The 22,500-nt window shown below is 43.7% G+C and overlaps 2 protein-coding genes and 1 long non-coding RNA gene across 4 annotated transcripts; 2 read left to right on the forward strand and 1 right to left on the reverse strand.

Moving 5' to 3' along the window:
* Positions 1-876: 876 nt before the first annotated feature.
* Positions 877-4,439, forward strand: LOC125510440 (DAR GTPase 2, mitochondrial-like). The gene is made up of 8 exons (XM_048675620.1): positions 877-1,087; positions 1,202-1,315; positions 1,446-1,523; positions 1,645-1,792; positions 1,919-1,989; positions 2,368-2,464; positions 3,564-3,751; positions 3,938-4,439. The coding sequence occupies exons 1-8, from the start codon at positions 926-928 to the stop codon at positions 4,199-4,201; spliced, it is 1,122 nt and encodes a 373-aa protein (XP_048531577.1). The 5' UTR covers positions 877-925; the 3' UTR covers positions 4,202-4,439.
* Positions 4,326-6,689, reverse strand: LOC125510429 (aluminum-activated malate transporter 12-like). The gene is made up of 6 exons (XM_048675607.1): positions 6,347-6,689; positions 6,120-6,260; positions 5,772-6,044; positions 5,527-5,654; positions 5,253-5,396; positions 4,326-5,125 (listed from the first exon to the last, which is right to left on the reverse strand). The coding sequence occupies exons 1-6, from the start codon at positions 6,621-6,623 to the stop codon at positions 4,496-4,498; spliced, it is 1,593 nt and encodes a 530-aa protein (XP_048531564.1). The 5' UTR covers positions 6,624-6,689; the 3' UTR covers positions 4,326-4,495.
* LOC125510448 lies at positions 5,531-7,875 on the forward strand. 2 transcript variants are annotated; one of them, XR_007284623.1, is made up of 4 exons: positions 5,531-5,670; positions 5,811-5,965; positions 6,539-6,690; positions 7,232-7,875. It is a non-coding gene; the product is annotated as an uncharacterized LOC125510448 (long non-coding RNA). The 2 variants fall into 2 exon arrangements; XR_007284626.1 differs by lacking the exon at positions 6,539-6,690.
* The last annotated feature ends 14,625 nt before the right edge of the window (positions 7,876-22,500 follow it).

Consider the following 22,500-nt stretch of genomic DNA (forward strand, 5'->3'; position numbering starts at 1 on the left):
AACATGACTACTTTGTTAGTGATGACGTATGAAAAATTGCGGAAATAGGAGATAATGTGCGGTACACAACTGGGGTCGATCGTTGATAGGAATCCCCCAAAAGCAGGTATAGAGTGATCTAATACCGACAGTTCCTGAATGTTACAAGTACCAATCAGCATGGCTCTCTCACACCGTAATAATAAAGATGCTCACATATAGCAGAAATCCATCCATTGATCACTCTCCACATCATATTCAACTGATGAACATGTAACACGTTAAGTTTCTTTTGTGAGAGTAATACGTTTAGTACGTCAAGTTTATTTTTGTGAGAACAAAGTATAACGTTATTCTTCATCGGCGGCGGTTGCTGTTCTGCTGTGCTGGTTCTATGAGACCTTAGCATGATGACTTCCCGATTGTCTATTATAATAAGTTTTGCCTGATTCCACCGAGGCAGGGGTGATGACGATGGCGCGCCTTCTGCTCGCTTCAATACTTGTAATCATCGCTAGGTGGTCTATGTATCTGGATGTAATTTTTAGTATTTTTGGTGTTTGTTATGCTGTCAAGATTAAAGATGAATAGAACGGAAGTTTACTCGCAAAAAAAGTATGCCACGTTAGATTTTTTAAAGTTTTTTTTATGTTGATTGGGGTATAATGCATTAAGTATTTTTTTGAGAGAAATATAATGCGTTACTTTTTTTTGAGAATTAATGTGTTAAGTTTTTTTTGAGGGGTATATAATGCGTTACGTTTTTTTTTTGGCGTTAATTGGAACGCAGACACAGTCTAATCGCGCAGGTGGCCTTGGAAGCTCGAGCCCACGACGATAAATTCAGCGTAGAAAAGAAGCCCATTAGCCGACGCGATAATCCTTCTGGGTCTTACTCTACGGCCCACCGCAGTATCAAGCACTCCCGCCTGGTCCGGCGTCTGCAATGGCAAGAGCAGCGGCGGCGGAGGCCTTCTCGCAGCGCCTGGGCGCGGCCGTGCGCGGCCTCTCCGGCGCCTGGTACAGCCGTCATATGGCCGCCGCCGACCGCGCCATCCGCGCCCGACTCCCCCTTGTTGACCTCGTCCTCGAGGTCCGCGACGCCCGCGTACGTTCGCCGCCACTGCCACCGTCCTTCTCGCTACTCTACTCTCCACCTTTCAGACGAGACGGGATTCGACTAACAACTCACAAGCTCGTGGATTCTCCCTCTCCCTCGCAGGTACCCGCCACCTCAGCGTTCGAGCTTCTCCACCGCCGCTCCCCGTGGGAGCCCGATGTGCGTCGGCTCGTCGCGCTCAACAAGGCCGACCTGGCTGATCCGTCCGAAACCGAGGTAACCGATTCACGAACCCCGCGCTCCACACGGGGGAGATTTCAACTGCTTGGCGCCCTGCAGATATGTTTAGTTCTGACATACGCAAGTTGTCTTTTGACTGTATGATTTATCGCCGTTGCTGCTCCAGAAGTGGGTGGCGTTCATGAAGCAAAGGGGCTGTTCGTGCATCGCGGTCAATTCACACAGCAGGGAAAGCATCAATGAGGTAGTTAGAGCCGTGCTAGTGTCGTCTCAAGTGCATTCTAAGTGCATCGATTTACCGGCTAAATTCATGATTATTATGCGATTCCTGTATCTAATTGGGGCTCATTTCAACTCTAATGTAGCTGTTGAATGCTGTGCGTGGGAGGATCAGGGAGATCAAGCTTGGGGTGAGCGACTGCACAGGGACTGTTCTCTTGGTCGGTATCCCTAATGTCGGCAAGTCGGCCATCATCAATACGATGCATCAAATTGGAAGGATTGGGGCAGCAGGTGATGCAGTTTACTTGTTGCCTTTCTGTTCGTAATAACATTTTGATGCACCTTATTTTTCCTATTACTATGGTTGCTTTGATTGTGATTTGATTGCTGTGTGACAATGGCTGGGTTGTCTTTCAGAGAAGGGAAAGCTCAAGCATGCGATTGTCAGCAGCCATCCCGGAGAAACCAGAGATATAAGTGGCTACAAGGTATTTTGATTGATTTAATACCTTGTGTTGTACAGTCGAATGAAGGAAAATGATTTTTGGTCTTCTAAGAACATGTGGTAGTACTTTATCTCGCTAAAAGAAAAAGAATTACCTGAATCATTTGGAAAACCCTCTTATTTAACAGTCGAGCTCAATGTAAGCATCATATGAGTTACTTCTGTTCACATTGACCAATGGTCTGAAAATGTCTTTATACAATTGCAACAGCACTCAAGCATGCTGATTGCAGAAATAGCCGCAGTGCCTGTCTTTTGCACCTTCTTGTCTCTGCTACCCAATATCCCATGGCTCGGGAACTATTTATATGATTGTAATGTGTCATTTAAATCTTAACAACAGGAAGTTTCTGGTTTTCAGGTTGCCAGTCATCCAAATATATATGTGTTAGACACTCCTGGTGTTCTATCTCCTATATTTGCGAATGATGAATCTGGTCCCAGGCTAGTTTTGACAGGTAAAGACTCCTACGAAGTTCAAGGTTTCACTTGTCATTATATATTACTAGCAAAAGAGCCCGTGCGCTGCAACGGGAGAGAAAACATAACACACGCTCTTAACTCAACAACCATCACTCCAGACCACAATAGGTCCATCTCCTTTATATTCGCAAGGCATCATATTTGTGTTGCCGTTTATCCTCCTTCTCACCCTCGCCGGCGATGGCCTCGGTGTTCACACAAAAAACGTGTGTTGAATATGGTTAATCCTAAGGCGTCTCTCTCTCCCTCTCTCCTCCCTCTCCCTCTCTCTCCCTCTCTCTCTCGCTCGCTTTCTTTCATTCTCGCGATGAGAAATCTGTTGTTTTCCCCTACGACATTTTTCAGAGGTATGCATGTGTAGTTATCGATGTTTTATTTTCCGTATATGATTATAGTTGAGTGTTTATTTGCAATCCGGATCGCCGCCGTTATGAAAAAAAAAATGAATCTTGCGCTATAAATTATAAGTTTGCTTCCATAAAAATATTTTAAATATATTTAACAGGTAAAATTAACATCATATTTAGATTTCACACATTTTTCTAATAAAGTTTCATATATAATATGTTAAAATCGAAGTTACGGTTTAAAAGATACAGATAATTTAGAAAATCATTTTGTTTGACTCAAATATATTCCAAAATAATATTTAAAAATACTTAACAGGTAAAAATAATCTCATATTCATATTCTACATATTTTTCTAATCAAATTTCATATATAACAGGTTGAAATCGGAGTTACGGTTTAAAAGATATGGATGATTTTAAAAAGCATTTGTTTGACTTAAATATGATCCGCGGATGAATTATCTAAAACATCAGGGGGTATTAAAAAAATATAAAATAACGGTTCGGGTGTGACTTAAACCCAGACGGCGGGTTGATTTCAAGAAAAGATAGGGACGTTTGTGTAAAATACGAAAATAACGATTCGTTTTAACTTAAAACAGAACTGTGGGTTGAATTCTCTGAAATAGAGGGACTTTTCTGAAAAATGCCATGACGGACGAAAGAAACCCAATTTGCTTTATTATTAGGTAAAGATTATCTGATTCATGCACCTCTATTTCAGGAGCAATTAAGGATTCCTTGTTAGAGGAGTATGAGATTGCACAATTCCTTCTTACAGTTTTTAACTTAAGGACGGAATGCAGTGAGTGGGAGAACCTGAATCTAGACGGAGATAAATCTTCTTTTGCTGATGCAATTCCCACCAGGAGTTGCCATACTAAAAGGCAGTATTCCTCAGATCATACCCAGGTAAATATCGATGATTATTCTAGGTATTACATCCTAATATTTATTGCAATTTCTTACTATTAATGCTAGAAAATGGATATATTTCTCATTATATAATGATTTTTAAGAGCATCGAATTCTTGGTTCTGACATGCATACTTTTAGCTAGCTGCCATGTTTTAATTGCTTCGCTTTATTTATGTGCAGGATTTTATCGTTAGAGCCGTTCGTCAAGCGCTTTCCGAGACCATAGCATCTTTTCAGGGAGATTTAGGAAATGAGAATGATTTAAGAAGATTGGTAGAAATCCAGTTTACACACTTGCAGAAAGCTTTCAGGATTTCTGCTGAAACAATTGAGGATAGGAATAAACTTGTCGCTGTCAAATTACTCAATCTCTATCGCACAGGAAGGCTTGGCCATTATACCTTGGACCATGTTACAGATGTTAGGCAGGAAGTAGCTGCATAATCATCCAATGTGAAACACAGGTCAGAGAAGGATATATGTGGATACAAATCATTACTTACTGAGTCCGGAAAACAGGTGAATTACTATTCACTTGATAATCCTTCCAAGTCTGATCGCTGGGACATCTGCAAACGACTGATTGATAGACGGAGAATATTTAATTGCACCTAAATGTATATCATGCTAAACAGTAGTTATTGAAATCACACCATTCATCTCTTTCTAACCAAAGAATAAATACATATTATTTTCAGAATGATCTATACACTGCTGCTTTGATCTACCCATGAGTGTTTATTCAGCTGCAGGAGAAACTGTGTGGCTGCCTAATCGCACACCATCATTGTTTCTCTTCTCCTCCTTGCAAGCGATATCAATGGTCAGATGGTCATGGCGAGTGAACTCTTTAAAATTTGCAGCCCTTTCCAGTTCCTTTACTTCCTCAATAACCAGCTCCAGTCGTACTACCATTTCTACCAGCAACGAAGCAAAAGCAGCGAATGGAAGTGCTTCAGAGAACTCAAGGCTTGTGATAGCTATCTTACTTAGCGTCCGCCCTAATGTGCTCCTCTCACTGCGTTCTGATGGTTGATCTGCTTTTGTGTTCTTCCTTTCTAATATCGATGCTGTATCAGTCTTGAATGAGGGCAGAGCAGTTCTTGAGGCGGCATGCTTGCTTGAATTCAGTTCCATTAGCATATGACTATTGGCAGATCCATGTTTTGAGGCGAGAAATAGCCGTGGTTGTGACCTTATTGCTGAGTTTAGATCCTGTAGTGCTTCATGAAGATGATCGCACAGCACATCAGGGGCACAACGATGGTGATTTCTTATGCTGTCTGCAAGCTCCTGTAGAACCTTGGTCACCTCTCGTGCAACTCTAGTGCATGGGGTTCGAAATAGTGATCTGACGGATGTCGGAGTCTTCAACATCGATAAATATAACTTTGTGAGCACAGGTTATTTACAGAAAGATGGTTTTGCTTGAAATAATATTGATATGTCAGAGAAATCTGGAAAAGCATGTTATATCATAAGTTTTTTTCAGTACCTGAATTTCTGATTCGAGGCATCCATGAAGTGCAGCGACAGTATATGCGAAGTGTCTAAGCACAGATCCAAGCTTCACATACTTTTGCCATGGGTAACTGTAACACTGCATTGAGTGTCTTGGCTCCCAGCTTGCATAGTGTGCCTGGCCAATTGTTATTATTGAGGGCATATACTTTTTGAAATAAGAGACATCCATGACATCAATCTGATAAAAAACATTTGCACAGAGAAAAGGATAAGAAGATTGAAGCATCAAACGGTGATTTACTTACCAGGGACTCATCACTTGATTTTGAGTCTAGTACTTCTCTATACCCAGTATGAATGGAAGCTCTTGACGTCTGCTTATCAAGAATATTATCATGCTTCTCTTGATCTCGGAAATACTCATTTACACAACCTGCAATTTTTCTTTGGTAAGATACTACTGAGTTCTGATATTTTGTTACATTTAAAGATTAGGCTATTAGTATGATAATAGTTAGTATGTTAACATCATATATGTGACGATACCCACCTTCAACCGATCTTGCCAATCCTTCAAATTTGCGCACAGTGCAGCTGTGGAGGTCCTCTCCCGACCAGTTTGGCAATACGAAGAGGCTCATAAATAGGCATATGGCACACCCTATAGCAATTGTACTCAAGCGATCTCGTGCTAAAGGCAGTATGTTCTCTTGGCGGAAGCTTGAGACCGTTATCAGATTGAAGGTTAGCAAAAAAATCACCACTCCATAATCATAGTTCTTCTTAATGGATGGGAAGAATCTCAAATACGTTGCGGCGAATCCTGTCATTGAAAATGCTACGGCATAAGATACTATCAATTAGGCCATCCTGAATTCCAATTTTACAAGGTTCATACCTATTAAAAATACTGAAGAAGCCACGAAGAAACCACGGAAAACTTTTCCAGATCTTACTGCTACAAGTTCAATGATAAATGCTAGAGATGCCGCTATGACTGTTCCGAATCCTCTATTCAGACCTTTGCATATGGTTGCACCTGTTGATCAGTACTCACTTGTCAGAAACCCAAGAACTACTACACATATAACACATATTATGATCAATATAATGGTAGTAGATTACCTGCGGTAAATTCGAGCACAACAACAACTGTCATGACAGCCCACATTGCATTCTTCCCCACACCTTTGAACAAAGGTTCTAGTATATACAAGAGTGAGACCAGTGTAAGAGCTGTCCCGACCTTGAGAGCATGAATGGCTCTCCTTTGATCTTCTCTTCCAATACTCCATGCGTACGCCCACCACGAAGCAGGAATCCTGCTGATCTTCTTCACTCTCTCAGGAAGCATCAGCAAGCTGTTCTTGTTGTTGCTGCTGGGATCTACAGCACAAGCCATTCTTGCAGCCTGGGGCTGAAGATGAATGCTCAGGTTCCTTGAAAGATGGCAATGCTACCAACCATAAGTAAGTGATGCTCGCTCCCTACGCCATAAGCTCGTTATATAAGGTCTGGGCTTCAATAATGCACGTAACCTTACACATACTAAATTTCGTTAATTCAACGATGTTGCGAAAAGTGGCTTCGTGTGGTTTCTGGAATGTTGCTGTCGTGCATGACTTTAAAAGTAAGTCTGATAGCTGTCTACTGGTTCTTTGCATGTGATGGTAGCAAATAAATTCACCAGCTTGCTACTATCTTTACGTGTTCCTTTTGATATATCTTTGTGAACTCTGTGGTGTAAACAACCAACTAACTAATCTAGAATATCACCTAACTGCAGTAGCATTTTAGTACATTTTGACACGTGTAGACAATGCTGTTATCCCTATTCTCCTCACAGCAACCACCCCCCGCTCTAGTTTTCTTCAGATATATTCTACCTATTTGAATTCTCCGCTTCATTTTGCGACCTACGGAGCATGACCATCACTGCTTTCCGTCGTAGATTGGACACGCAATTCCACTGATATGTGACTAAACATCTTCTGTTCGCCCTTGCCGCAGGTGTAGGTGTCCCAAATATCAGGAAGGGAGAGGACGCCACCTTCCTCCCGTTTGTTGAGCAACTCGCCGAATCACAGGACGATACGCACTTCTCCTTTTCCTGACGCTGATACGTGGTGATGGCGGCCTTGACTTTGCACTGGACCATCGGCTGAATGAGTTCACGTGAAGAGGAAGTTGGGAAAGGCCCCGGCCTCGGCAAGCTGCTCGTGTGCGCGCCTTGATTGGACGACAATGGCCGGCTCGTCCGGTCCCGGTCCGGCGGTGGTGGAGAGCGACATGTGCGGATGGCCGCTTGAGGTTGTAGTGTAGGGCGAAGGTCACGGTTGTCGCCGGGTTCAGATTGGTCGTGCGGCCGCGTTGCCAGCTGCGGTGATGCTCTGCCGTCGGATTTCTTTTTGCCGTCCGGTGGTCGACACCTTGCCAGGCGAGGGCACACCTGTGAACTGGTTGGTGGCCTTGTGTCAAACCCGCACTTGAAATGCACGGCTGGTGCTGGACTTTGGGTTCGTTCGCATTGATCACAACTAATTTCGGTATAATTTTGTTTTTTTGTCGCTAAGCCTTTGTATCATTGCGTGATTTCTAAAACAAAACTTCTGTTTTTTTACTAGTGATAGCAACAACTATTTTTTCTCTTGTTAGATATTTTTTTTTGAAATGGAGGCAAAAAAAAGACTTTTTAAGCAGTACTTGCCCAGTTAATTAATTTAAAATTTAAAATCGAGTGAAAACTATCATAAACCAAGGGGAAAATGACACCAAGGTGCTGCCATCATTCGATCACACATGATAAGGTTTTCCCTTGAAACTACACTGATGACTGAATCTGTGCGAGAGGGGTGTTGCAGCGATGTCTTCGTGGAGGTCAGCGACACCTACACTCGTTGCCATCACTGGTCACGACACATAGCCGAGACAAGGTCTTCACCCAAGCTCTGGACACACCGTTCACCACACATCAACCGGCGCGAACGCCGTCAAGACCACCAACCACCACCATCGAACACGCCCATTGATAAAGAAGTATCAAGATCCACCACAACCAATCGCACCTCACAAAGGCCAACGACGACCAAGCTCCAACACAAGGTGGCAGATCCATCAATGGCCGACCAAACGTTGGACAATCGGACGGAGCGCGAGCCCCGCACCCTATCGAGCACCATGCCGACAGGGAGCAGAGGAGCGATGCCTCATGCCAAGAAGCACCATGGTTTCAAACGGTAGCCATACATCAACACGCTGACGCGCCCCCACACACGCCACTTTGCGCCCATCGGAGACCAGCTCCATTACACTCATCGCATGGAGCCACCCTCCCGCGTCGTCCAGGGTCACCGAGCCGCGCCACCCGAGCTGCAATGCCGTCGGAGCTACACCACCACAACCGACCACCACGCGATGCATATCCATGTTGCCCGGGCCTCATGCGCACCCCCGAAGCGCACCAGCGCCACGCCCGCGTCGTGCGTCCCGACACAGCCTCGCCCAAGACGCAGCAACACCTCACACCGTGATGCGACCCACGCATGGCATATCCGCACCAGCCAGGCCACCCCGCACACTCGCGGCGCACCACCTCGCCTCTCTGCGGGAGATGCCTCCAGGTCACCTTACGCTGCATTACCTCACCACGTCGAGCACCCATCAAAGTGGCCAACCCCAACTGGAGGAGGAAATGGCCCCACAATCGTCGTGTCATGCAGGCTTTGCCCATGGCGGCTAGGAGAGGCGTTGGGGTGTGACGCGAGCGGCGACTAGGGTTCGCTCATGGCCGCCCGTGGGAGCATCTCTTGTTAGAATAAGATGTCTAAATAGTGGACGAAGAGCACACTAGTATATCCATCTTCAAGAATAAATGGGGCATCCGAAGTTGTACTAATCGCGAAGGAATTAGTCATATTATGAAGCTTTGGAAGAGAGTAATTGAGCATTGTTTGATAAGATAGACGAATGTAAGAAAACAATTTTTTTATCCATGAGAGATCGGCTATAGAGGTGATCTTCGTACAGTTTCATCGACTTGGAGAAGGCCTATAGCAAGATATCAAAGATGATCACGTGATGGGTGTCTATGGGAAGTGGGATTAAGCCCACATCCAGTTGTACGCTTTGAGGAGGCCTTCCAAACACATAATCGAGACCCGCCAGGAGTCCACATCTGAAGAATGAAGTATGCCATAGGGCTACCCCAAAACTCCGAACAAGGAAGTCAGACAAGTTTTGGCGTAAAGGAGACAAGTCGTCCACGACTAGGAGACCAGGATCAAAAGGAGCCAAACCAACCAAATGTCGTATGTAAATATACAAAGTGCCGAAACCAGGGGGCAACTTCTACTTCAAAGGCTAAGAGCATCTCCAGCCGTTTGCCCCCCCCAGGAGGCATTTTTTTCGCCTCCTGGGGGCTGCCGGCGAGAACTTTGGCCCGGGGGGTCAAAATTTTCCACTCGTTGCCTCCCCACGAGCAGTGTTGGACTCCCACAAATGGAGCGGCATTTCGTCGAGCATCTTGCCCGCGGCAACGTCGACGACCTCCTCGGCGCGCGCCCAGCGGAGGAGCGCGAGCGTCGACGGGGAAGGAGGCGATGAGAAGCTCGAGGAGACATCCTGCAGCCGGAGCCCGACATCGAGCCGCCCCATGCCCCGCTCCCTCGCCCCGTGCCCGGTCTCTCGAGCCAACGGGGAAGGAGGAACGCCTGGTCGGCGGAGTTGAGGGAGCCCTCCTGCTCCGAGAGCGAGCGGTGCAGCAAGAGCAAGCTTGGACATGGCCGCCCTCGTCTACGTGCAAGCGGTGCGTGCGGGAGGCAGCGGCGTAGAGCCGGCCGTCGATGCAAGCCCTAGGGCTTCTCCATCCGGTGACCTCCGGGGACTTGAGGCCGCCCCCGCCGCTCTCTCCGCCAGCGACGTACACGCCGAAGCAGTGGCGCCGGCGCAGCATGTCCGGCACGCCGAAGCTGTAGAACACCACCCGCCGCATGTTGGTGCCTCCGAGCAGGTGCAGGTGGCAGCCACCGAGCACGGCGCAGTTGAACTCGGCGGCGGCCGCGTATTCAGCGTGCACGGGTGGGATCGCGCGCCATGCTGCGGCCGGTGGAGCCGGTCTGTGAGCTGGTCAGCAGATGGGATGACGACGAGCGGCGCGGCGCGCCGCTGCTGGAGTCGAGGACGTGCTCATGCGCCGGCGAGCGCTCGTGCCGCGTAGGGAGCCAGGCCTACACCGGGTACCGCGCGCCGTTGCTTCGCGCTCCGTCACGTCGCGCCATGCACCGGCTCCCGCCGCCGTCGCGTCGCCCCTGCGCTCACCGGCTCCCGCGCGCCGTCGCGTTGCGGTGACCCGCCTCCACGCGTCTGCGATGCCTGCGCCGGCTGCTCCGCCGGCCGCCCCCTTCCCCAGCACGATGTGGAGGACGACGACGAGGTAGACGGGGGCGCCGGAGCCGACGCGCTGGGCGTAGCGGCGAGGCAGCATGCGATGCGGCCGACGGGCTTGTGAGAGAGAGAGAGAGAGGATGGGCATGTGTGAACGGGAGCACGTGGTGGGCTAGGAAAGGAAAGGGAAGAGAGAGGATAGAGACACTGACAGATGTGCCAGCACCTGCAAAATGGTGAAATTAGCCCCCCAGGCGCCCAGCTTCCTGGGTTTGCGTTGGGGTCGCTGGCTCTATTTTTGGCCAAATCCGGCGCTAATCGGGCTCGTGGGGTGTGAGTGGGACTTTTTTTGTGCGCCGGCGGTGAAAAAGTGCTTCTGGGGGCCTTCCTGGGGAGACGGGTGGAGATGCTCTAAGACGATGACATCGGAACCCTGGTTTTATCTTGGATTAGATTCAACCTAAGACGTTATGTATAAATTGACTACCATTACCAACAACTTCATGTCAAACTCATTGGACATAAACTTTGTATTAGCTGATATGCAATCCTTTCATAAAATTTCGGACAAGCAATATTATGGTTATTACTTGCATCTTAATGGCTCAAACCTACTCCAGATGTCAAACACCATCTACAATTGGCATCAACTTTGAGAATCGTCGTGATATCATATCGAGTCTACGAGACACCATCAGTGCCTCCAATGGCATCATCCTCAGCAACGTACTCATGGACAATGATCATGCTAGGGTCGCCTTTACTAAACCCGTACGCCTCAGCATCCCCAGCGTGGGTGCTATGCGCCCGCAACTGCCCAACGTGTGAGCAGAGGGCCAGAACAAATCCACAACTTCATTCTAGTCGCCTTGCCAGGTTATATACCTCTATTGCTCCCTCCGTTTCAAAATATTTAAAGTTTTAGATTTGTCCTAAGTCAAACTATTTTAAGTTTGACCAAGTTTGTAGAAAAATATACCAATGTCTACAACATCAAATTAGCTTGATTAGATTCATCATAACATATATTTTTATACCATATATATTTGATGTTGTTGATATTAACACTTTTTTTATAAAGTTGATCAAATTAAAAGAAGTTCTACTTAGGATATATCTAAAACTTCAAATATTTTAGAACATATGGAGTACATCGCCGAGAACGAAGTAGGAGCCACAGACCATGTGCCTCACCTCCCACATATGCCCTTCCGGTGGAGAGCGCCTCTACAACGCCTTTACCACTGGAATAAAAGCTAGCACTCACGCGACTGCAGAGTGGGCCATGATGACCCATAAGTATAGGGGATCAATCGTAGTCCTTTCGATAAGTAAGAGTGTCGAACCCAATGAGCAGCAGAAGGAAATGACAAGTGGTTTTCAGCTAGGTATTCTCTGCAAGCACTAAAATTATAAGTAACGAGTAGTTTGATAGCAAAATAATTTGTAACGAGCAAGTAACGATAATAGTAACAAAGGTGCATCAAGGTAGCCCAATCCTTTTGAGGCAAAGGACAGGTTAAAACAGTCTCTTATGATAAGCAAAGCATTCTTGAGGGTACACGGGAATTTCATCTAGTCACTTTCATCATATTGGTTTGATTTGTGTTCGCTACTTTGATAATTTGATATGTGGGTGGACCGATGCTTAGGTGTTGTTCTTACTTGAACAAACCTTCTACTTATGATTAACACCCTCGCAAACATCCGCAACTACGAGAAAAGTATTAAGAATAAATTCTAACCATAGCATTAAACTTTTGGATCCAAATCAGTCCCTTACGGAATAGCGCATAAACTAGGGTTTGAGCTTCTGTCACTCTTGCAACCCATCATCTAATAACTACTTCACAATGCATTCCCTTAGGCCCAAATATGGTGAAGTGTCATGTAGTCGACGTTCACATGACACCACTAAGGGAATCACAACATACATACCATCAAAATATCGAACACATATAAAATTCACATGATTACTTGCAACATGATTTCTCCCATGACCTCAAGAACAAAAGTAACTACTCACAAGTGATAAACATGTTCATGATTAGAGGGGTATTAAATAGCATAATGGATCTGAACATATAATCTTCCACCAAATAAACCATAGTAATCAACTACAAGATGTAATCAACACTACTAGTCACCCACAAGTACCAATCTATAGTTCCGGTACAAAGATTGAACACAAGAGATGAACTAGGGTTTGAGAGGAGATGATGTTGTTGAAGATGTTGATGAAGATTGCCCTCCCCAAGATGGGAGAGTTGTTGGTGATGATGATGACGATGATTTCCCCCTTTGGGAGGGAAGTTCCCCCGGCGGAATCGCTCTGCCGGAGGGCAAAACTGCTCCTGCCCAAATTCCGCCTCGAGACGGCGGTGCTCCGTCCCGAAAGTACTCTCTTTATTGTTTCTAGGTCAAAATGAGTTATATACCAGAAGATGGGCACCGGAGGTGGGCTGGGCTGAGCACAACCCACCAGGGCGCGCCTAGGGGGGCCTGGCGCGCCCTGGTGTCTTGTGCTCACCAGGTGGCCCCCTACGGTAGTTATTTGCTCTAGTATTTTTCATATATTCCATAAAAGTTTCTCGTGAAGTTTCAGCTCATTTGGAGTTGTGAAGAATAGGTAGCCCGACGTAGCTTTTTCAGGTCCATATTTCCAGCTATCGGAATTGTCCTTCTTTGTGTGAACCTTGCATATTATGAGAGAAAAGGCATTAGAATTACTCCAAAAAGCATTACTATGCATAAAAACATTATAAATAATAGTAGGTAAACATGATGCAAAATGGACAATGATACGTCCATTTTGCATCATGCTTTTATATCGATATTTATTGCATTATGGGCTGTTATTACACATTATGCCACAATACTTTTTTGCCTATTCTCTCTTATTTTACAAGGTTTACATGAAGAGGGAGAATGCCGGCAGCTGGAATTCTGGGCTGGAAAAGGAGCAAATATTAGAGACCTATTCTGCATAACTCCAAAAGTCCTGAAACTCTAGGGAAGTCAGTTTCAGAATATATAAACAATATTGGGTGAAGGAAGCACCAGAGGGGGGCCACCCACCATCCATGAGGGTGGGGGCGTGCCCCTGCCTCGTGGCCCCCTGACAGGCCTCCGGTGCCCATCTTTGGCTATATGAAGTCTTTTGCCCTGGAAAAATTCATAAGCAAGCTCGCTGGATGAAACTCCGCCGCCACGAGGCGGGACCTTGGCGGAACCAATCTAGGGCTCCGGCGTTGCTGTTCTGCTGGGGAACATCCCTCCGGGAGGGGGAAATCATCACCATCGATCCTCTCATCGGGAGGGGGTCAATCTTCACCAACATCTTCACAAACACCATCTCATCTCAAACCCTAGTTCATCTCTTGTATCCAATCTTTGTCTCAAAACCTCAGATTGGTACCTGTGGGTCGCTAGTAGTGTTGATACTCCTTGTAGTTGATGCGAATTATATGAACATGATGAAAACTAGCTTGACGATAATTCCCATGTGTCCTCGGGAGCACTTTCCTTTATATAAGAGTTTGTCCAGGCTTGTCCTTTGCTATAAAAAGGATTGGGCCATCTTGCTGCACCTCATTTACTTTTCTTACTCGTTACCCGTTATAAATTACCTTATCACAAAACTATCTGTTACCGATAATTTCAGTGCTTGCAGAGAATACCTTACTGAAAACCGCTTGTCATTTCCTTCTGCTCCTCGTTGGGTTCGACACTCTTACTTATCGAAAGGACTACGATAGATCCCCTATACTTGTGGGTCATCAAGACTCTTTTCTGGCGCCGTTGCTGGGGACTGAAGCGCCTTTGGTAGGTGGAATTTGGCAAGGAAAAATTTACATAGTGTGCTGAAATTTACTGTCACTTGTTACTATGGAAAGTAATCCTTTGAGGGGATTGTTCGGGGTATCTTCACCCCGACTAGTAGAGCAAAGAGTTGCTCCTCAACCTACTGAACCTACTGAAAATGTTTACTTTGAAATTTCTTCGGGTATGATAGAGAAACTACTAGCTAATCCTTTTACAGGAGATGGAACATTGCATCCCAACTTGCACTTAATCTATGTGGATGAAGTTTGTGGGTTATTTTAGCTTGCAGGTATGCCCGAGGATGTTATCAAGAAGAAGGTCTTCCCTTTATCTTTGAAGGGAAAGGCATTGACATGATTAAGGCTATGTGATGATATTGGATCATGGAACTACAACTGATTGAAATTGGAATTTCATTAGAACTTTTATCCTATGCATCTGGTTCATCGTGATTGTAATTATATATATAATTTTTGGCCTCGCAAAGGAGAAAGCATTGCTGAAGATTGGGGGAGGCTTAAGTCAATGTTATATTCATGCCCCAATCATGAGCTCTCAAGAGAAATTATTATTCAAAAATTTTATGCTCGACTTTCTCTCAATAATCGCTTCATGCTCGATACTTCTTGTACTGGTTCTTTTATGATGAAGACTACTGAATTCAGATGGGATTTATTGGAAAGAATTAAACGAAACTCTAAAGATTGGGAACTCAACGAAGGTAAAGAGTCAGGTATAACACCTAAGTTTGATTGTGTTAAATCTTTTATGGATACCGATGCTTTTCGTGAATTTAGCACTAAATATGGACTTGACTCTGAGATAGTAGCTTCTTTTTGTGAATCCTTTGCTACTCATGTTGATCTCCCTAAGGAGAAGTGGCTTAAATATCATCCTCCCATTGAAGTAAAATTAGTTTAACCTATTAAAGTTGAAGAAAAGACTATCACTTATAATGTTGATCCTATTGTTCCTACCGCTTATATTGAGAAACCACCTTTCCCTACTAGAATAAAGGATCATGCTAAAGCTTCAACTGTGGTTCGTAAGAGTAATACTAGAACACCTACACCCTCTGAGCAAATTAAAGTTGAACCTAGTATTGCTATGGTTAAAGATCTCTTGGTTGATAATATTGATGGGCATGTTATTTACTTTTGTGATGGAGCTGCAGAATTGCTAGACCCGATACTAAAAATAAACATAGACCTGTTGCAGGCATGCCTGTTATTTCTGTTAAAATAGGAGATCATTGCTGTCATGGCTTATGTGATATGGCTGCTAGTGCAAGTGCAATACCTCATTCTTTATATGAAAAAATTATGCATGATATTGCACCTGTTGAGTTAGAAGGTATTGATATTACAATTAAGCTTGCCAGTAGAGATACTATTTCACCGGTTGGGATTGCTAGAGATGTTGAAGTCTTGTGTGGGAAAGTTAAATATCCTGCTGATTTTCTTGTTCTTGGTTCCTCACAAGATGACTTTTGTCCCATTATATTTGGTAGACCCTTCTTGAATATTGTTAATGCTAAGATAGACTGCAAAAAGGATATTGTTTCTGTTGGTTTAGGGGATATATCTCATGATTTTAATTTTGCTAAATTCTGTAGACAACCCCATGATAAAGAATTGCCTAGTAAATATGAAATTATTGGTCTTGCTTCTATTGCCGTGCCTCCTAATGATCCTTTAGAAAAATATTTGCTAGACCATGAAAATGATATGTTTAGGAATGAAAGAAGGGAAATAGATGAAGTATTCTTTAAACAGGGACCTATTTTGAAACACAACTTGCATGTCGAAATCTTAGGGGATCCTCCTCCACCCAAGGGCGATCCCGTGTTTGAGCTTAAACCATTACCTGGTACTCTTAAATATGCTTATCTTGATGAAAAGAAGATATATCCTGTTATTATTAGTGCTAACCTTTCAGAGCAAGAAGAGGAGAAATTATTGAAAACTCTGAAGAAGCACCGAGCTGCTATTGGATATACTCTTGATGATCTTAAGGGTATTAGTTCTACTCTATGCCAACACAAAATAAAATTGGAGAAAGACGCTAAACCGGTTGTTGATCACCAACGACGGTTAAATCCTAAGATGAAATAAGTGGTAAGAAAAGAAATACTAAAAGCTTCTGGAGGCATGTATAATTTATCCCGTTGTTGATAGTCAGTGGGTAAGTCCTGTACATTGTGTCCCTAAGAAGGGAGGTATTACTGTTGTTCCTAATGATAAAGATGAATTGATCCCATAAAGAATTGTTACAGGTCACAGAATGGTAATTGACTTCCGCAAATTAAATAAAGCTACTAAAAAGGATCATTACCCTTTACCTTTTATTGATCAAATGCTAGAAAGATTATCTAAACATACACATTTTTGCTTTCTAGATGGTTATTCTGGTTTCCCTCAAATACCTGTGTCAAAAGAGGATCAGGAAAAGACCACTTTTACTTGCTCTTTTGGTACCTTTTCTTATGGACGTATGCCTTTTGGTTTATGTAATGCACCTGCTACCTTTCAAATATATATGACTGCTATATTCTCTGATTTTTGTGAAAAGATTGTTGAGGTTTTCATGGATGATTTTTCGGTATATGGAACTTCTTTTGATGATTGCTTAAGCAACCTTGATCGAGTTTTGTAGAGATGTGAAGAAACTTATCTTGTCTTGAATTGGGAGAAGTGCCATTTTATGGTTAATGAAGGCATTGTCTTGGGGCATAAAATTTCCGAAAGTGGTATTGAAGTTGATAAAGCTAAGGTTGATGCTATTGAAAAGATGCCATATCCAAAGGACATTAAATGTATAAGAAGTTTCCTTGGTCATGCCGGTTTTTATAGGAGGTTCATTGTAACATCCAAAATTTCCAATTTGGAATGTTATACATAGGTCATCATATGCATATCATATTTTATTTGCAATTTGTCTTTGTGATCCCAAAATCCTAAGCAACTCAAGGACCCACGGAGAGTTGGGGATTTTATAGTTTTCATATTTGAATTTTCTCAAAGATTGAAAAGTGGATCATTTTGATTTTATTATTTTTATCTCCGAAAATATTTCATATCAAAAATATATGAGAGGAGATAATATGACTTCTCCAAAATAAATGAAATATTGGAGGAAAAATGTTAAAATCAGATAAATTATTTTATTTGAATTTTGTTGCTATTTTATTTCAATTAGAAAAATATGCATTTTTCAAAATTTCATTTTTAGGCCAAGAAAATGTTCACTTTGTTCTAAATATTTTATTTAGACGGTGAAAATTTGTTTTGGCAATTTTATATTTTATTTTTATTTATTTAGGATTTTTCTTGGCAGAATTTTTTTTTAAAAATGTTTCGGACCGACTGGGCTGAAGCCCAGCCGACCCACTCCCGCGCCACCGTCCCCGTCGTCACCGAGCCGGACTCCACGAGGAGTCCGACGCCGCCGCCGCCTCGTCGCCCCCTCCCGCACGCCAGCCCCTCCTCGGGCCTTTAAAGGTCGAGCCCGCCGCCGCCTGACCCCCACACTACCCCGCCTCCCGAGCCGCACCGCTGCCGCCGCCGAGCCACTGCCGCCGCCGAGCTGCTGCTGCCGCGCCGCGCCGCCGCCTGCTGCCTCGCCGGAGCCGCCGCACCCCGCCTCTGATCCGATCCGCCCGTTTTTTTGGTTTTTAGGTAAAACCACTAGTTTTTCTTTAAAACCCTAGATGGGTTTTTTTTGATTTTCGTCGGTTTATTTATTTAGCGGACGCTCGTCCGTTCGTTCATTTTAACGAACGTTGTTCGCCGGTTAGGTTCAGACAGCGAACGTTCGTTTGTTAGTCCTTTCTTTTTTATTTTATTTCCATCCAGGGACCTATCCATGATTATTTTTATCGCGGATTAGCCCCTGATCTTCAAACCCACGTTGTTTCTTAATCGCTTGTCCAAATCCAGTGAAACCAACGCCAAAATCTTCGTCTCGAACCTCTCTTTCTGTTTAATCAACTTGAACAAGGTTTTGACAATTTAAAATTTTGGTTTCAAGCAGATTTGTTTTTGAAATTTTTTGATCGTAGTTTCAGTTTCGTACCTCTGATTCGATCGATTCTTTTTGCAAAGCAAACCTCTCCAGTTGAACTTTCAATTTGGATCTTCTTATTTGAAGTTTTACTCTTGAATTTTAGCTTGAGTGCTTATGAATGCTATTGTTTGTTTGCGCTAGAATTCCCGAAGTGCGCAGCGTGCTACTACGAGTCATTAGGTTTTGTGGGTCATCAGCAAGGCAAGTAACACTTTGATCATACTCTTTTATTACCCAGTTTTTATGCATTAGTTATAACCCTCAAACATTGCATGAGTAGGATCTCTTAACATGTGGGTTTTGGGAAGTAGATGATGAGGTAGAACCTATTGCCTTTTTATTATCAAACCCTTGGGAGTTACTTCTACGTTATGCTTATATCGCCATGCTATGCTCGTAGACGTGGATTGGGTTTGAGTGTATCCATGACAGATGTGAGTTTTTTAATTAATGGTTAACTTAAGGTGGCTACTTAAAATACACATCTGGGTGGATTGGTTGCGGGCACCTGGAGAACCCAGTGTTGTCCTAGGATATCCCAGAGTACCCGTGTGATCATCCTATGGTTCGCCACCCAGGTTCAAAGGGATCATAAGATTATTCATGCTAGAAACTTCCATGTGCAGCCACAAGCTATTATGGGCTCTAGCATAGTGGAGTAAGTTGCATGACCTCTTCCAGTGGTAGGTTAGCAGATGTAGGGGATGTAGGTTGGTACGGTCTACCTGGGGTTAGAGTTAATGCTTCTGGAAAACTGTGTCTTGGTCATCCGTTTCTCAAACACCATGTAGTGCGAGAAATTCAACGGAGGAGATCGAGTCTTGTGGGGAAAAGTGCGCAAACCTCTGCAGAGTGTACAAACAAATCATGGTTAGCCGTGTCCCCAGTTATGGACATCTTGAGTATCTGGATCTGGATTATCATGTTGATCTCATCACTCTAAACTAATTTGTTGGGATGTTAATTACTTCTTAATTGGGATTGAGTTGGAGGAACCTTCTCAATGTTTAACAACTACCATGATAGTTAAACAAATAATTCCTTTGTTGTAAGGAAAAATTGGCTTTTCGCAAAAACATTATAAATATAGAGCCTCCACCAGCCTCATATGCATGTAGTGACAATCTTTACTTGTTCTTTGCTCTACTGTGTTATCTTGCCAGAATATTCCATGTGCTGACCCGTTTCGGGTTGCAACATATCATGGTGCAGACTTTTCAGACGAAGAGTAAGGTGCGATAGGTCATTGTTGTGCACTCAGCTATGCTGTTGGAGTTGATGGACTCACTTTATCTTCCAAGCCTTCCGCTGTTATCTTATTTAGATGGCCTTAAGCCATATTTATTGTATTAAGTTCTCTTTTGAGACTTTTGATGTAATAAGTGTGTGATTGCTACTCTGTTATAAATCCTTCGAAGTACTGTGTGCGTTAGCATTACCGATCCAGGGATGACACTTATGCACAGAGATTTGACCGTCTAAGGTCGGATCGCTACAAGATGGTATCAGAGCACACACTGAATGTAGGACATGACCACTAAAATGAGCCATAGGTCACTCTTCTCTACCCATTTCTGACTCCTCTCCATTTTCTACTCTATAGGATGGCGGACACAAGGAACAAGTTTACACAGCCGGATGAAGACACACCTTTTGGATGACACATGAAGGAAGTCACTAGGTACCTGAACATTGGAATACCAAGCTTCACCGGGACCTACATAGCCACTTTACCAGAAGAGGAGCGTTGGATGATTCGAGTTCAAGTTCCAGGAAGGACATTCACGCCAGTCAGTGAGCCCATAGAGTTTTCCTTTGATGCCCCAACCTAGAGTCTAGGTAAGAGCATGGCAGCCCACATCGCTGCTACCTCTTAAGCACTGCGTTGGTTTTCCCTTGAAGAGGAAAGGGTGATGCAACAAAGTAGCATAAGTATTTCCCTCAGTTTCTGAGAACCAAGGTATCAATCCAGTAGGAGGCCACACACGAGTCCCTCGCACATACACAAACAAATAAAATCCTCGCAACCAACGCAATAAAGGGGTTGTCAATCCCTTCACAGTCACTTACGAAAGTGAGATCTGATAGATATGATAAGATAATATTTTTGGTATTTTTATGATAAATATGCAAAGTAAATAAAGCAAAATAAAAACGGTGCAAGAAATAGCTTGTTGACGGGAGATTAATATGATGGAAAATAGACCCGGGGGCCATAGGTTTCACTAGTGGCTTCTCTCGAGAGCATAAGTATTACGGTGGGTAAACAAATTACTATTGAGCAATTGACAGAATTGAGCATAGTTATGAGAATATCTAGGTATGATCATGTATATAGGCATCATGTCCGAGACAAGTAGACCGACTCCTACCTGCATCTACTACTATTACTCCACACATCGACCGCTATCCAGCATGCATCTAGAGTATTAAGTTCAAAGGAACAGAGTCACTTTAAGTAAGATGACATGATGTAGAGGGATAAACTCATGCAATATGATATAAACCCCATCTTGTTATCCTCGATGGCAACAATACAATACGTGCCTTGTTGCCCCTACTGTCACTGGGAAAGGACACCGCACGATTGACCCAAAGCTAAGCACTTCTCCCATTGCAAGAAAGATCAATCTAGTAGGCCAAACCAAACTGATAATTCGAAGAGACTTGCAAAGATAACCAATCATACATAAAAGAATTCAGAGAAGATTCAAATATTGTTCATAGATAAACTTGATCATAAACCCACAATTCATTGGTCTCAACAAACACACCGCAAAAGAAGATTACATCGAATAGATCTCCACGAGAATCGTGGAGAACTTTGTATTGAGATCCAAATAGAGAGAAGAAGCCATCTAGCTATTAACTATGGACCCGAAGGTCTGAGGTAAACTACTCACACATCATCACAGAGGCTATGGTGTTGATGTAGAAGCCCTCCGTGATCGATGCCCCCTCCGGCGGAGCTCCGGAAAAGGCCCCAAGATAGGATCTCATGGGTACAGAAGGTTGCAATGGTGGAATTAGGTTTTTGGCTCCGTATCTGGTAGTTTGGGGGTACGTAGGTATATATAGGAGGAAGAAGTACATCGGTGGAGCAACATGGGCCCCACGAGGGTGGAGGGCGTGCCTGTGTGTGTGTGGGGGGGGGGGGGTAGGCGCGCCCCCTACCTCGTGCCTTCCTGGTCACTTTCTTGACGTAGGGTCCAAGTTCTCTGGATCACGTTCGTTCCAAAAATCATGCTCCCAAAGGTTTCATTCCGTTTGGACTCCGTTTGATATTCTTTTTCTGCGAAACTCTGAAATAGGCAAAAAAACAGCAATTCTGGGCTGGGCCTCCGGTTAATAGGTTAGTCCCAAAAATAATATAAAAGTGAATAATAAAGCCCAATAATGTCCAAAACATAATATAATATAGCATGGAACAATAAAAAATTATAGATACGTTGGAGACGTATCAAGCATCCCCAAGCTTAATTCCTGCTCGTCCTCGAGTAGGTAAATGATAAAAATAGAATTTTTGATGTGGAATGCTACTTGGAATAATTTTAATGTAATTCTCTAAATTGTGGTATGAATATTCAGATCCGAAGGATTCAAGACAAAAGTTTAATATTGACATAAAAATAATAATACTTCAAGCATACTAACTAAGCAATTATGTCTTCTCAAAATAACATGGCCAAAGAAAGTTATCCCTACAAAATCATATAGTCTGGCTATGCTCTATCTTCACCACACAAAGTATTTAAATCATGCACAACCCCGATGACAAGCCAATCAATTGTTTCATATTTTTGGTGTTCTCAAACTTTTTCAATCTTCACGCAATACATGAGCGTGAGCCATGGACATAGCACTATATGTGGAATAGAATGGTGGTTGTGGAGAAGACAAAAAGGAGAAGATAGTCTCACATCAACTAGGCGTATCAACGGGCTATGGAGATGCCCATTAATAGATATCAATGTGAGTGAGTGGGGATTGCCATGCAACGGATGCAC

This window comes from Triticum urartu, chromosome 1 (assembly GCF_003073215.2).
Source record: "Triticum urartu cultivar G1812 chromosome 1, Tu2.1, whole genome shotgun sequence".
Lineage (NCBI taxonomy): Eukaryota > Viridiplantae > Streptophyta > Magnoliopsida > Poales > Poaceae > Triticum > Triticum urartu.